The 12,618-nt window shown below is 35.8% G+C and overlaps 1 protein-coding gene across 4 annotated transcripts in view; it reads right to left on the reverse strand.

Moving 5' to 3' along the window:
* Positions 1–12,618, reverse strand: part of BANP (BTG3 associated nuclear protein) — a 154,760-nt gene that overhangs the window by 117,267 nt on the left and 24,875 nt on the right. For all 4 annotated transcript variants that reach the window (XR_008236525.1, XM_052796046.1, XM_052796045.1 and 1 more), the window contains exons 5-6: positions 1,101–1,223; positions 158–333 (exon numbers count right to left, since the gene is read on the reverse strand). Coding sequence is in view for 3 of the 4 variants with exons in the window: in XM_052796046.1 (XP_052652006.1) it covers positions 158–333; positions 1,101–1,223 (299 nt within the window). In the remaining variant the exon portion in view is untranslated. The remainder of the gene's footprint in view (positions 1–157; positions 334–1,100; positions 1,224–12,618) is intronic.

Raw genomic sequence — 12,618 nt, forward strand, 5'->3', positions numbered from 1 at the left:
GATTCAGAGTCATTCAGTCTTATCTGATGCTTGCTGTACTGCCTAACAATTCAAGGTTGGACCCATGGTATGATCTCCGAAGCTTCCAGTTGAGTCTTAGTTCATTCCACCACCACATTTACTTTGCTCAAGTAGTCTTATAGTTAGATCAGCATACCTTCAGAGTTCAGGGTAATAAGCGTGACATTGTTCCCAATACTTTGGCTTCCTAATTGTCCACTGTTGGAAACTGAGTCACTGGCCTCAGAGCCACTCTCTCCATCTTCATTGTGACTGTCGTCATGCCCTGGAACTTTCACCACTATGGTGTTCTGCCTACGTCCAGGAACGGCACTATGGAAAAGAAAAGTACATAACTTTGGGAAAACACAATCCTTGATCAGGAATACCATCATTATAAGGGAATTAAAAACACTAATTGACAAAATTAAATATATTATAAAAGCATACTCCTTTAAACAAGCCTACTCCCGTTTATAACTCAGAGCTATCCAGCAAAATAAAATGGAAGGAAAATAGCAGAAGAAATAAAAAAATTTTAGATGCACATTTTCTAAATTTGCATCAATGGAAAAGTCTAGGCCCAATATGCAAAACAAAAAAAATATTTAAATAATGTATAAAAACATATTATTTAAGAACATTTTCTACTCAGAATCTCCAGTTCCATTTAATTTAAAATTTGCTTTAGATAGTACAAATTCTAACAAGCCTTCCTGGGCTGCTGCATATTCCTCCTTCAGCTGGGTAAATACAGGATCTTGGCATGCTCCCAAGTGATCGTGCATCCATGTAAAAAATACATAGCTATGGGCACTCTTTCTTTCAACTGTCAGCTGTCAACTAACATTGAACTAATTCCAGATTCTCCAAGATGTTCTCTCCCATCAAGAGTGAAGCATTGCTCTGCACCTTTACTGCTGATACGAGGTTTCCCTAGGCAGAACTGTCAGCCTGATAAAATATTCAAGTACTGGTTCAATGTTTTGCCCCCCTAGAACCTAGAACATTCCTCATTTTGCACTCCAAATTGCTCCAGAGACTGATACTGATCTGTAAGGAGGGAACGAAGGAGAAGGATTCCCATAACTGCTACTAACTTGCTAAGAATATTTTCCAGAGAATCCGCTGCTCTGCTCAATGGCTCTTCCTGCCCAACCATCTTGGCTACAATTGAATTCTGCCGGTCGTTGTTCAGTATTACTGTGGTCTGAGGGACAACACTACAAGACAAAAATCAGAGAGGAAAATGGAATGTAAAGGAGCAAACCTTATAAATAATACATTAACACAGTCTTACGGTTTAAATAGTCTACTTAAAAACAGAGACTGCCTCTAAGCCTTGCTCTTTCTCCCAGCACCGCAGTTATGTATCAAATGCTAAAGCTGGTAGTCCATCAGATTTGACATCTGTACCATTTCAAGTACTCAATTTTTTTCAGGGGAGGGCTGGCTTCAATGGAAATATATAAAAGTCCACGATCCCTGGCAAAGCAATAAAGAATTCATCAACTCAAGATACACAGGAGGAAGTCTAAGTCACAGCTCCAAGAAGCCACCAAATTCTTGTTTTGAAAAGTCTGAGTGTGAGCATTTTCAGAAATGCTACAGTCAACTTACACGGTAATGCAACATTTTTAGTAGGATAATTCCTAGGGAAAAAAAATGTAAAAGTATTTATTGCAAAATTGGATGATGAGCTTAGTTAAAAAGCATGTATTTTCTTCCAGGGCTGGGGGCTTGTGGAAGGCAGGGAGATGAGTGGTACTAGGGACATCAGAGCAGAACAGGGACAGACTGTAATTTTAAATAATGACAAGACTAAACTATTTCTTGTGTGCATTTCACATACCAAAAAAAAAAAACCCCAAAAAACAAAAAACCAAAACCTAAAACAAATAACAGAAAAGCATTTAGAGTGTGAGAAACCAGAAAGTCTTCTCTATCACTTATAATGACAATGTAGAAGGAAATAACTAGGGAAGTGTTGCATAGAAAAAAGCACTAACTCTACACTATTATACAAAAGTAAATACAAAGTAAATAATTGTCTCTAGCATGCAGCTCATCATTTATTTGGTTTCAGAAATTATGAACATTATTCCCACACCATTACTCAATATTCTAAGGCACGGTTTTGATATTTAAGACTGTTTCCACTGTGCTCATGGTAAACTTAGGGAGAGTACTTAAAATTTCTGTTTTAGTGACAGAGAAGGCTTTCTTCTTTCTCTTTGCTTCCCACAGTAAATAGTCCGCTATTGTTTTTACTGGTCCAACATCTCAAACATGACTGATGGTCATTTATTTCTCTTAACTGTATTCCTTGGCTAATTGTTGAAACACAAATTAAACAAATCTGATGACAGCAACTCTGTTTATTTCAGCTGTAATAGAGCACCTGCTTGCTTGAATATTCATGTGTCTACATAAGACTTTAAGCGCCACAGTATCCATCATTAAGACATAACGAAAAGATAAGAAACTGTCATAAGAGCTAACAATAAATGGATCTCAGCTTTGGCACAGATAAAATGGTTCACCACTGGGTTTTGGATACAAAAAGCCCCACAGTCTAATGCCCTGCCTCCCTCTTACAGTAACTGTATCTGTTGCTAGCAACAAATGGGATTCCTCATGGACTGCCAATGATCTGTTGGATTGCTCACCTTGAGAAGGTCTGGAAGATGTTTGTCTAATCGTAGACAAGTACAGACTCTACTATAGCTTTTCACGTGTATGTGAGGTTCAAATTGTATTAAGCAATAAATGGAGGGTTTCTGTTGGTTTTTTTAGTTGCTATCTAGGAGTATAGGGATTTATGATGCTTTCATAGTCACCTTTCCAAAATTTTCTCCATTATCAAGGGGAAAAACCCTGCACATTTTTTATTAAAAAAAAAAAAAAAAAAGGCAACTTCTGTCTATTTTCTCAATGCCAACAATGAACATTTTAAAAATAACCACACGAAATACTTGAGAAAATACCAATACGTGGCAATGCTGGCAGTCCCCCCAGTCTAGCAGCAATACATGTTCTCCTTACATTTCCGAAACTGTCCAAATACCTACATTTCAAGTTTTTACAGGCCAGCTTAAAATGTTCAAGAATTTTACACTTCCTTTTCAACACTGTTCTATATTACCATCTTTCTTGCAATCACTTCTGAATGCTTGTTTAAAATGTCACTTACCAAAGCTTATTTTTAATGAACACACTGCATAATTAATTTCAGCTGTAGAGATAAATGCAATAAAATTACATTTATAAAGTGCTTAGGATTTTGCTCATATTAAGTTTATATTTGAAAAAAAATCTTAGCACTAAAAATTGGCATAAAATAAGGAAGAATTTGGGGGGTTGCCCCCCCCCCCTTTTTTTTTTTTAAGGAATATTCATTTTTAAGGAAAACAATCTAGAGAGTGAGCTGGATGGCATATAGCTAATTTAAGCAAATTTAGAATGAGGAAATACTTTTATACAACCCACCAGCACAGATTTATCCCCTCTTCAATGCATCAATGTATGTTCAAGCTTGCTTACTTCAATGCATAAACATTTTTTTTCCAAATTTATCCCTAAACAAACACCCATGAAAACACTGGCTCCTCTGTAGGAATTAACTTTTCCCAGTTAATAGAGTGGATTATTGACAGGAAAAATCCGCCTTCACAGTTGTTTGGGGAGGAGCTACTAACTAAACACACCATTTTACTGACAAGTACTTTACTGGCTATACAGCAGAAAGGCAAAAACATACACCACACACACAAGGAAAACCTCTGTAACAAGCCACAACTACCACCAAATTGTCTGTCAATTGTTTTACATTTGGAAATAAACTGTTATCAAGTTGTAAGGACTCGAAGAATCTATAAGGCAGTATGGAGAGAAAACAGTCACACAGAAAGCATAGTGGTAGAGAACAGCTAAAATAAACAGTTGGAAATGTTGAACACATCTACACAACAAATCTACAACCACTAATTAACCTTTCTCTGTGATTTACCTGCCTGAGTAGGAACTCTACATCTAGTTTGAAAATAACTGAATTAAGTTTCTTTAGTGTTGGATAAAAGATTATTTCTATGTTCTCTATCTACTAACACAAAGACTCCAGTAAAAGTCTTTTCTTTTTCAGTCTTAAAGGAGAAGGAATTTCTTATGTTTAATGCTTAACTCCTGAAGAATGATGCTTTCAAAAGCAGTCTACATGAGGAGGATGAGGTAACCTTTCCATTCAAAACATCATAAATGTTAACCAAGAAACTACAGCTCTAGTCCATGTTCTACATGGAACAAGAATGGCTACAGAATTTGCTAACAAGTTTTAGAATAATTAGAATTGCTAACAAATTCTGACAGTGAGGCATCATGAGGCAGAAATTTTTCAGAGCTAATGCTGTGAAACTTGAGTGTTACTTATCTGGAAGAACAATTGGGACCAATACAAAAAGGTGCCATTATGCTTGAAAAAAGAGTTTCACAGGATTGTCTTAGACTCGAATTTGTACACAGGAGAAACGGGTATCCACAAGATTCCCTGCAAATACGGGAATGTGCTTCCCATTAACTTTCCTGTGAGGTGTTCTACTCTGTTTTCAGATTTATTTGTTTTAAAGAGACAACAATACGAAATCTGCTGAATATACACAAAATTAAACAAGGAATTCTATGTAAAGTCAAAATACTGGGCCAACCTGACAAAATCTATCAAGGAAATCATTAAAACTTTATACAGCCTACTGCATCCTCGTACTGGATTATTCAAATTTCTTTTTTCAGTCTGTACATCTCATACTGAAGATGAATCAACTTTAATCATTACTTATGTACTAAAATACAGAAAACAAAAATCACGAAGAAGAAAAACTTCTGATATTCACTCAGATCCCAAATGAATCAATTCTTTCTATGAGTGCTGCCAGTACTATACTCATGGAGAAGATGGAAAGAAAGTATTAAGAAGGGTCAGGGGGAGTGCTTCAGAAACCCAGTATTGTTGCATAGCCTTCAGTACTTTCCATTTGTGTTCACATATTCTTTTCCCCATAAGCATTAGAACTTGGAGAGACTGGTTCTGCAATTTGCCTTTTCTTGGACACAACTTAGTAAAAAATTCAAGATGCATGCAACGTACAGATATTATTATATTTGGGGAATTTTTTTTAAATGCAGTTTACCCAATAATCTGTTAAATTACAGGTGAAAATATTTCTAAAAAAATAAACATACCAGATAATGATTTTCAAGTGTACATATTTAGCCTCTGCTGGTTTTTTTTTAAATATAAAAGGACTTTCTATATTTTGCATAAGAAAATTGCTGCCAAAGGTAATTTTCTGTATGGAAAACATGTGAGTCACAGATATGATCGTTAGTCTTAACTGTTGGTTTTTCATTGCCAATAACCTGTCAATCACAGAGAATGCAGCCAATGACATAAAAGAACTTTTGGCAATACCAGGACCATCACCTCCTCCTCTTCCCAGATGAGGTTTTCATTTAGAAAGACAGAAAAATAAAGCAAAAGGAACTAACTGACATTTCTATCTTCCACAAGGTACAAGATCAAAAACGTTTCTCCAAATGGATGAAAATTACTTGTGGAAAAACTTGGACTGAATTTTCAGACAAGAAGTTATTCTTGTTTTCCTAGACTAATATAGACCAGTTAATGGATTATTTATAGCAGTGCTCAACCAGTTAAAGAAAAGAAAGAAGAGAGTCCTCTGTTAAGACCATTTCTGAGCCTCCTTTGCACATGCAAACATCTGCAAATAGGTAAATAAGAGCTGGGAGACAGAGCTCAGCCTAGAGACATTCAGCTAGCCACACCTACATGAACTGCTGTTTCCCGTCTATACAATACTTTGTGGTCACCACAACACCCACATGTGCTGCTTATCTGGAAGGCAGGGCTCCTGAGGATATCATTCTCATCTTCCTCTAGTGTACATATTAGAAGGAGATGCAGAAAGAGAGGAGATCAGGAAGGCAGGAGTTAGAGTTACTGCTGGCAGACTGCTTGTACTAAAGGTCTTCAGCCAAACACAGCCTTAAGGAAAGCAAGTCTGGGAAAGAGACCCTGAACGCTACTATTTTAAAGTGTATGGCTGGCGACGAACATGAAGACTTAAATATATAGCTCATGCATGTGGGGGGGCTCCGGAGGAGTATTATAATTAGTCCTACTACGGAAAAATCTAAATGTTTTTCAAATTATATAGAAAAATACCATTTTAGAAGTGTGGTGTTTTCTTACGTTTTTTCTTTTTTATCTTTCACTAACACTTGTGTTCATCTGAAAGAACAGCTACTCTTTGGATCTTTTCATCACTATTTAGGAAGATAATGTTAAAATGCTCCTTCCTCTTGATGACCACCTGCTTCCTTTGCCTTCTGCACATACAGTTAAGATTCCCTATTCACACAGGAATGAGAAAACTGACTTAGGAATTTACACTATGATATACATGAACAAAACCACAAAGCAGCAAAGCATACACAAATTACATTGGATTTATGCCAAAAAAATGAATGCAGCTCCTCATCTCCCAGGAGAGAGCAAGCTTGCCAACAACCAAACCATTCACCAAGATGAAGACCAGTGGGACACCTCTGTAGGGTAGAGAACTGTATGGGCACTGGTACAGTTAAAGTTTTCATGTCCCTAAACCATGCATTCGCCTAGTCACAGCCAATTGCCAGTAAAGCAGCAGTGTTATCCATCATTTTCAGTAAGAGTTCAGTCATCAAAAATTATCTTTGGATTCTTTGCATCTGGAACATCACATAAAAGCAGACAGTATCAAGACAGCACTAATGATTAGGTCCTGTAAAAAGACAAGCCAAAGTACACCAGCCATCACTGGAGAGAGATTCATGGATCTGAAAACTGAGAAAGCTGTAATCGATTTATAATAAAGATAAAGCAAATGCCACATTTATTAAAACATACTGTTAACAGTTTAAGAACATTTAACATCAAATTTTCAGCTCAAATAAGTAAGAGCCAGACATTTTCCAAGTTACAAAACACATCTATATAGAGTTTATTGTACTCAGCCTTATGTACAGAGCCTCTGAATTGGCTGACAATCAGAAAGATATGAATTACTAGCTTTCAGACCAATTTTATCAACCACTTTTAAAAGCTGTTAAAATCTGTTGTGGATTATTCTGCTCTGAGAAAAGCTAAACACACCTGTACAATCAAGTGTAATCATTTATAAATGACAACACCCATTTCCAACTAGTTCACCAACTAACCAACAGCCAGATAATGCTACAAGTGACCCAAAGAACCTGCCACTTAAAAAGTCAAGCTTGTTACTTCAGGGACTTTACAACACCTGTATGGGTACACAAGCAGCTTCATATCCTGGTGGGGTTTTTTTGTTTTTGTTTTTGTTTTTTTTTTTTAAATTTCTCTAATTTCAAACACAACTAACACAACTGAAACTCTGTAAAAATTAAATGCACAGTGAAACACAGTCTTCAAAGAACCTTTTGCTTAAGCAGATATACAAAAGCAGCAAAAACCAGTACATTCAGGCCACGTGCAAGCAACATAACTAGGATTGAAAAATACTGTAACAAATGGCATTAATTATTAGTCTTCCACTTTTGATTATGGACAAGAAAAGGACACGTCATGACTTGCAACTAACAGGTTAATACAAGCCTCTTTAAAGATAAATGTACTCATAAAAATACAACAGCAAAGATATTTTTTTTTCCAGACAGCATAGAAAGAGATTTAGAGTTGTTACCCTTCTTTGAGCCTTAACTTCCTGAACTAGCTAAGTAGCAGTACTGCAGCCTACTGGAGATAGCATTAAACATGAAATGAGAAAGGCTGATCTATAAGGGAAGGACAGTCATTTTCCATAACAAAATATGTAGGCTTGACTGATCTTGAACACAGCTACTATAAATGAAATTATCTACTGCAGCCTTAGCACTAAAATAGAAATTGCTGTATGTTTAGAAAACACTGTATGAAACAAACGTAAAGACTTTGAATCCTTTATTATACAGTTAGCTACTTCTAGATTTATTTTCCAAATTTTCTTACAAATTCTAGTATCTAATATCAGCTTTAAGTCTGACTTATGTGGCACTACAAGTTTGGGGGTGAAGGAAGCAGCATTATAAACTGGCTTTCAAGACACTAGTTACAGTAACTGAAGCCTTGATGGTCACCAGATAACAAAGCACAAATAAATACAACATTAAGTTTCTGCAAACAACTCAAACACACAGCTCTTACAGTGCCGGTTCGTAAATAATTTCCATCACGTATCTCTGTTTTTCTTGCTTTTCATAATTACCCAACCAGTTATGTACACTTGCCACCACACACACATTTTTATAGAAAGGCCAAGGATGCTGCTACTTTGAGAGCTGCTACTGAATCTTTAATTTCCATATACCCCGAAGAGATATTAAAAGAAACACCACTCTCTGCTTTTTACAAAGAATACAATTTTAAAAGTTATTAGGAGCAGATTTCCTGTCTCATACTCCACCCTTCAATATGGAACAAAGAGATTGAGCTAAAGATATGCAAAAATGTACAGTTCCACAAAAAGGAAAAATTCTGTTTGGAAAGACATTCAGATTCCAAACAATGTGTTTTTTACGTTTGGAAATGTATCAGTTAAATAGCATCTGCTGCCAAATAAAGCAGATGGAAGACTGGCTCTTTGCCATCTTACCAACCTTGCCGAGACCTTGCTAGATGTTAGGCTGTTTCATCCTTCTTAAGCTCAGAATCCATCTATAGCTCTTTTCCACCTTGCTTAAAGTAAACTAGGACTCTCCAAAACCACTGTAGATTATTTCTTTTAAAACTATACTACTATGTATTATTTTGCATAAGTAGCAAGACCGGTTGGTTTTGCAACTTTTAAAAATAGTATTACTGGTACTTTAATCTGGTGTAAACTGGTATGCAAATTATTTTGAAATGCAACCTAAATTTCTGTCATTTCCAAAGGAAGATGAAAACTTGCCCCTTTTAATCACAAATTGATTAGCTGTTCTCCTCTTCATTGATTTTGTTGTACTTGCAGAATTAAATACCCCAATTTACAGGAAAAGTTTCCAGGGAGTGTGCTTACTGCTGCCGGATTTTCAAAATCCCAAGCATCTCCAGAGACTGTAACATTAAAAATACTTACATTCTCAAAACTGGAAATCAAATGAATATATAAGGCTTTTCTGCCCCCTTCTGTTTATTATATGCTTGATAAATAACTTCTTAAAATATAGAGTATATAACATATGCTTCCACAATCCAGTGCACTGCTTCAAATATATTAAGAGTTTTAGAGTTTCACTAAAATATAATCCTAGCAATCATTTTCATCCATTTTACAACATTCATGAGGTAAAAACTGTCCACTTTTATTAAACACAATAATTCTTTTCAATTATTTATTTAGGCAAAAGGAAAAGCTTCAGCCAGATGAAGGCATTTGTCCTGAACCAAATTTCAAGTCATGCACCCTTTACATTTATTTCTTGAATGCAATAGCTGGCTATGCTCAGGGAACCATAGAATTAAAGTAAATGTTCTGCTTTCCCCAGAATTCATCTAATCTGACCTTATGGGATTTGGCAAGGGGGTAGGTTAACCCACGTTTTAATACTACTATAATTGGTTTTAAATGTTCTTAGACACTAATTACACTAGTAAATGTCCCCCTAATCTGTGTATAAAACTCAAAGCCTTTTTGATCCCCGTATACGCCTCTCTTTTTCATTCTCAGATACCCTTACAATTAAAGGATGTTGATTTCTAAAATGTCTCGGCACAAGGGGCAAATTCTTTGCGCATTCAGTTCTCTTATTTCCTAGCTTACTATTATGAATAGCAATATATTGCACCACAAGGGACTTCACACAACTGCATTTCTGGTTTTGGTGTCATAACTTCACATAAGGTTTGTCTTTACAAAATGAAAATCAAAGGATTCACTAGGGTCTGAGACACAGAACAAAGTTCCTGTGTATTAGCTAAGTGGGAATAAATAAACTGTTTACCCACATGTGGTTCAGAGCAAGCACAAATTACTTCCGATGCTTTAAACCCCCTAATTTAAAGGATTTCATATTTGTCATGGGCTAAGAGTAACCAGGAAAACTTATCGTGTGATTACCTGGAAAATAGTAAAATATTAAGCCTTGTAACACATCTACAAGACTGAAACCTTTGTCTAAAACTTGAAGAAAGTTTATTACCTAAGACTATTTTCAGTGTATATTCCTGAAAATCTTAGCTAGCATTATATTTAAGAATTCAAAATTGTATTTTTCTAAAAGATTATTTCTAGTGCTTTAAGTCTCACAGGCACATTTTAAACACCACCACCACCACAATTAAAAAGAACCAAGCCACACTTTTTGCATCCATTTCTCAGACATAAGTTATCAGCTGCTCCTTGCTAGGCTCTCATTTGAATTGTTGGACTATTATAAACGATATTTCATCAGAAACCATTAACTTAAGAAAAATTGGACTTGGGAGAATGAATCAACACAGTTCAAACCTTGGTCAGTTTGGAAAGTTTTATAGATTAAGTTCCATCCCATACATGCATGAATTATTGAACTCTCCAAAACACAGATGAAATGTTGGTATTAAATTGTTATTTTAATTCCATAACTGACCTTGCACTCTCAACCTAAATGCTATCTGGAAGTTATACATTGTTTCTGAATTTATCAAATCCCAACAACAAATTACTAAACACTTGGCTCCTCAATATCTTCATGCAACAATAATGGAATGTGAAATTCCAATGAGACCATTGCTGTACAAGCTTCCTAAATCCAAGATGCCATTTCTCCTTAGTCCTGTGTGAATTTTAACTCCCAATAGTGAAGGGAATAAATGTAAAATCTTCACAAACTGATGGTTTGTAACAAAAAAATCTTCACTTGCTGATGGTCTGTAACAAAAACTCCAGACAGACAGCCAACAGGGCAAGCTTAATTTTAAAATACCCAAGTCTCCAGTATAAACGTCCAAAGCAAGAATTGCCATTGTTTGCAGCACTGCTGCTGTAGATCTTACAGGATACAGCAAATAACAATAAAAATCACAGTCATGAGAGTTCTTAAGCTATTTTCAATATACAATTGTATTGATCCTAAATATAATGAATCGCAGAAGTCCACTTAATTCATAGCATGTACTCCTACATGAAATGCATGTTTCAATGCAGGTAAAATAAAAAGATGTAAATTGGTATTCTTACTGCTATGAAGGACCAGAATCAATCTCAAGCTATTGAGGCTGACAAGTTCTTGTGACAAATTAGGAGACTTTAGAAAGCATTGTCATGTTTTTCAGGGAATCAAAGATGTCAAGTTTTGGGTTTTTTCATACCGCAAACAAACTAACACTATGCAGCCCTAGATGAAACAGAGGGGCTGACATCTAATCAAAATTCTGACTCCCTTAGTCAAACTTCCACTTTACCAGAAATTTTTTATCAAAATTTTGCTTATATTTATGTGCTTTTTAAAAAACTTGAGATTCTAAACAAAATTTTTAAATTCATAAAAAGGGGTAAAATCATCTAAAGTCATGAAGTTTTAATTATGATCTTTACATTTTGTTAATATTGACTTTGTTCCCTAATTGTGAGTGTACCTGAAATGAACATAGTGAAAATAGATCACAGACAATTGTGCCATTTTCCTTCAACTCCTTCCATGCCCAGACATAAACAGACTGGACTTGCATGAAAGAGCTATTCACATGAGGGCAGCACAATCATCCTCAATTCTTCATGAAACAAACCCATTAATTTTAAACAGAACTCTTATTGGCTGAAGCTACAGACATGACACTTGAACTGGTAATTTAAAATAAATGTTTGCACACAGTACCATTGACTGATGACAGAAAGTGACAGGGAAAGCTTGGTAATTTATTGATACTACAGGGTCCAGCCCAAAACAATGACAGAAGTTCATCTGTGTTTTTGTCAGCCACTCCCAGACTTAAAGGTTTGCACTAAAGACACTGCTGGATGAGGCTCCAGAAAGACACTCTAACATAAGATATACTGAAGGATAAATAAACCTGGCTTGCTTATAGAAAGTGACAAGAATTTCTGAAAACCTGATGAACTCCAAAGCTTCTCCAAGTAAAACCTTTGTAATACATTCTGATTAACGATTAACACCCCAAATTGCTGACTGTATTTTCAAGACATTATCTGTAACACTCCATTCCCTCTCACCCCCCAAAACATGGCTTAATTCTACATCTTTTCTGAGCTGCCTGCTGAGTTGTCTTGAGGACTGAATCTGCTTCCAGGGAAATATTTTTTCAGGCCTAGACTTCAGTGCATGAGATCAGGCTCACAGCAGGCAGAGTAATGTACCTGCAACTTGAAAATAAACCATACACCATACATCTTTCAGGATACTATATTCCTCAATACATGCTTTGTTTCTAACTGGCTACTTAAAAAAAAAAAAAAAAAAAATCTTCCTGCAAATCGAGGGTCTTCAGACCTGAAGAGTGTGTATTTCCAGGAAGGGACAGTTAGCTCTTAAGTTCAGTTAAAGACAGTAACAATCCCGAAGGTTTAA

The sequence above is a fragment of the Harpia harpyja genome, chromosome 9 (assembly GCF_026419915.1).
Source record: "Harpia harpyja isolate bHarHar1 chromosome 9, bHarHar1 primary haplotype, whole genome shotgun sequence".
Taxonomy (NCBI): Eukaryota; Metazoa; Chordata; class Aves; order Accipitriformes; family Accipitridae; genus Harpia; species Harpia harpyja.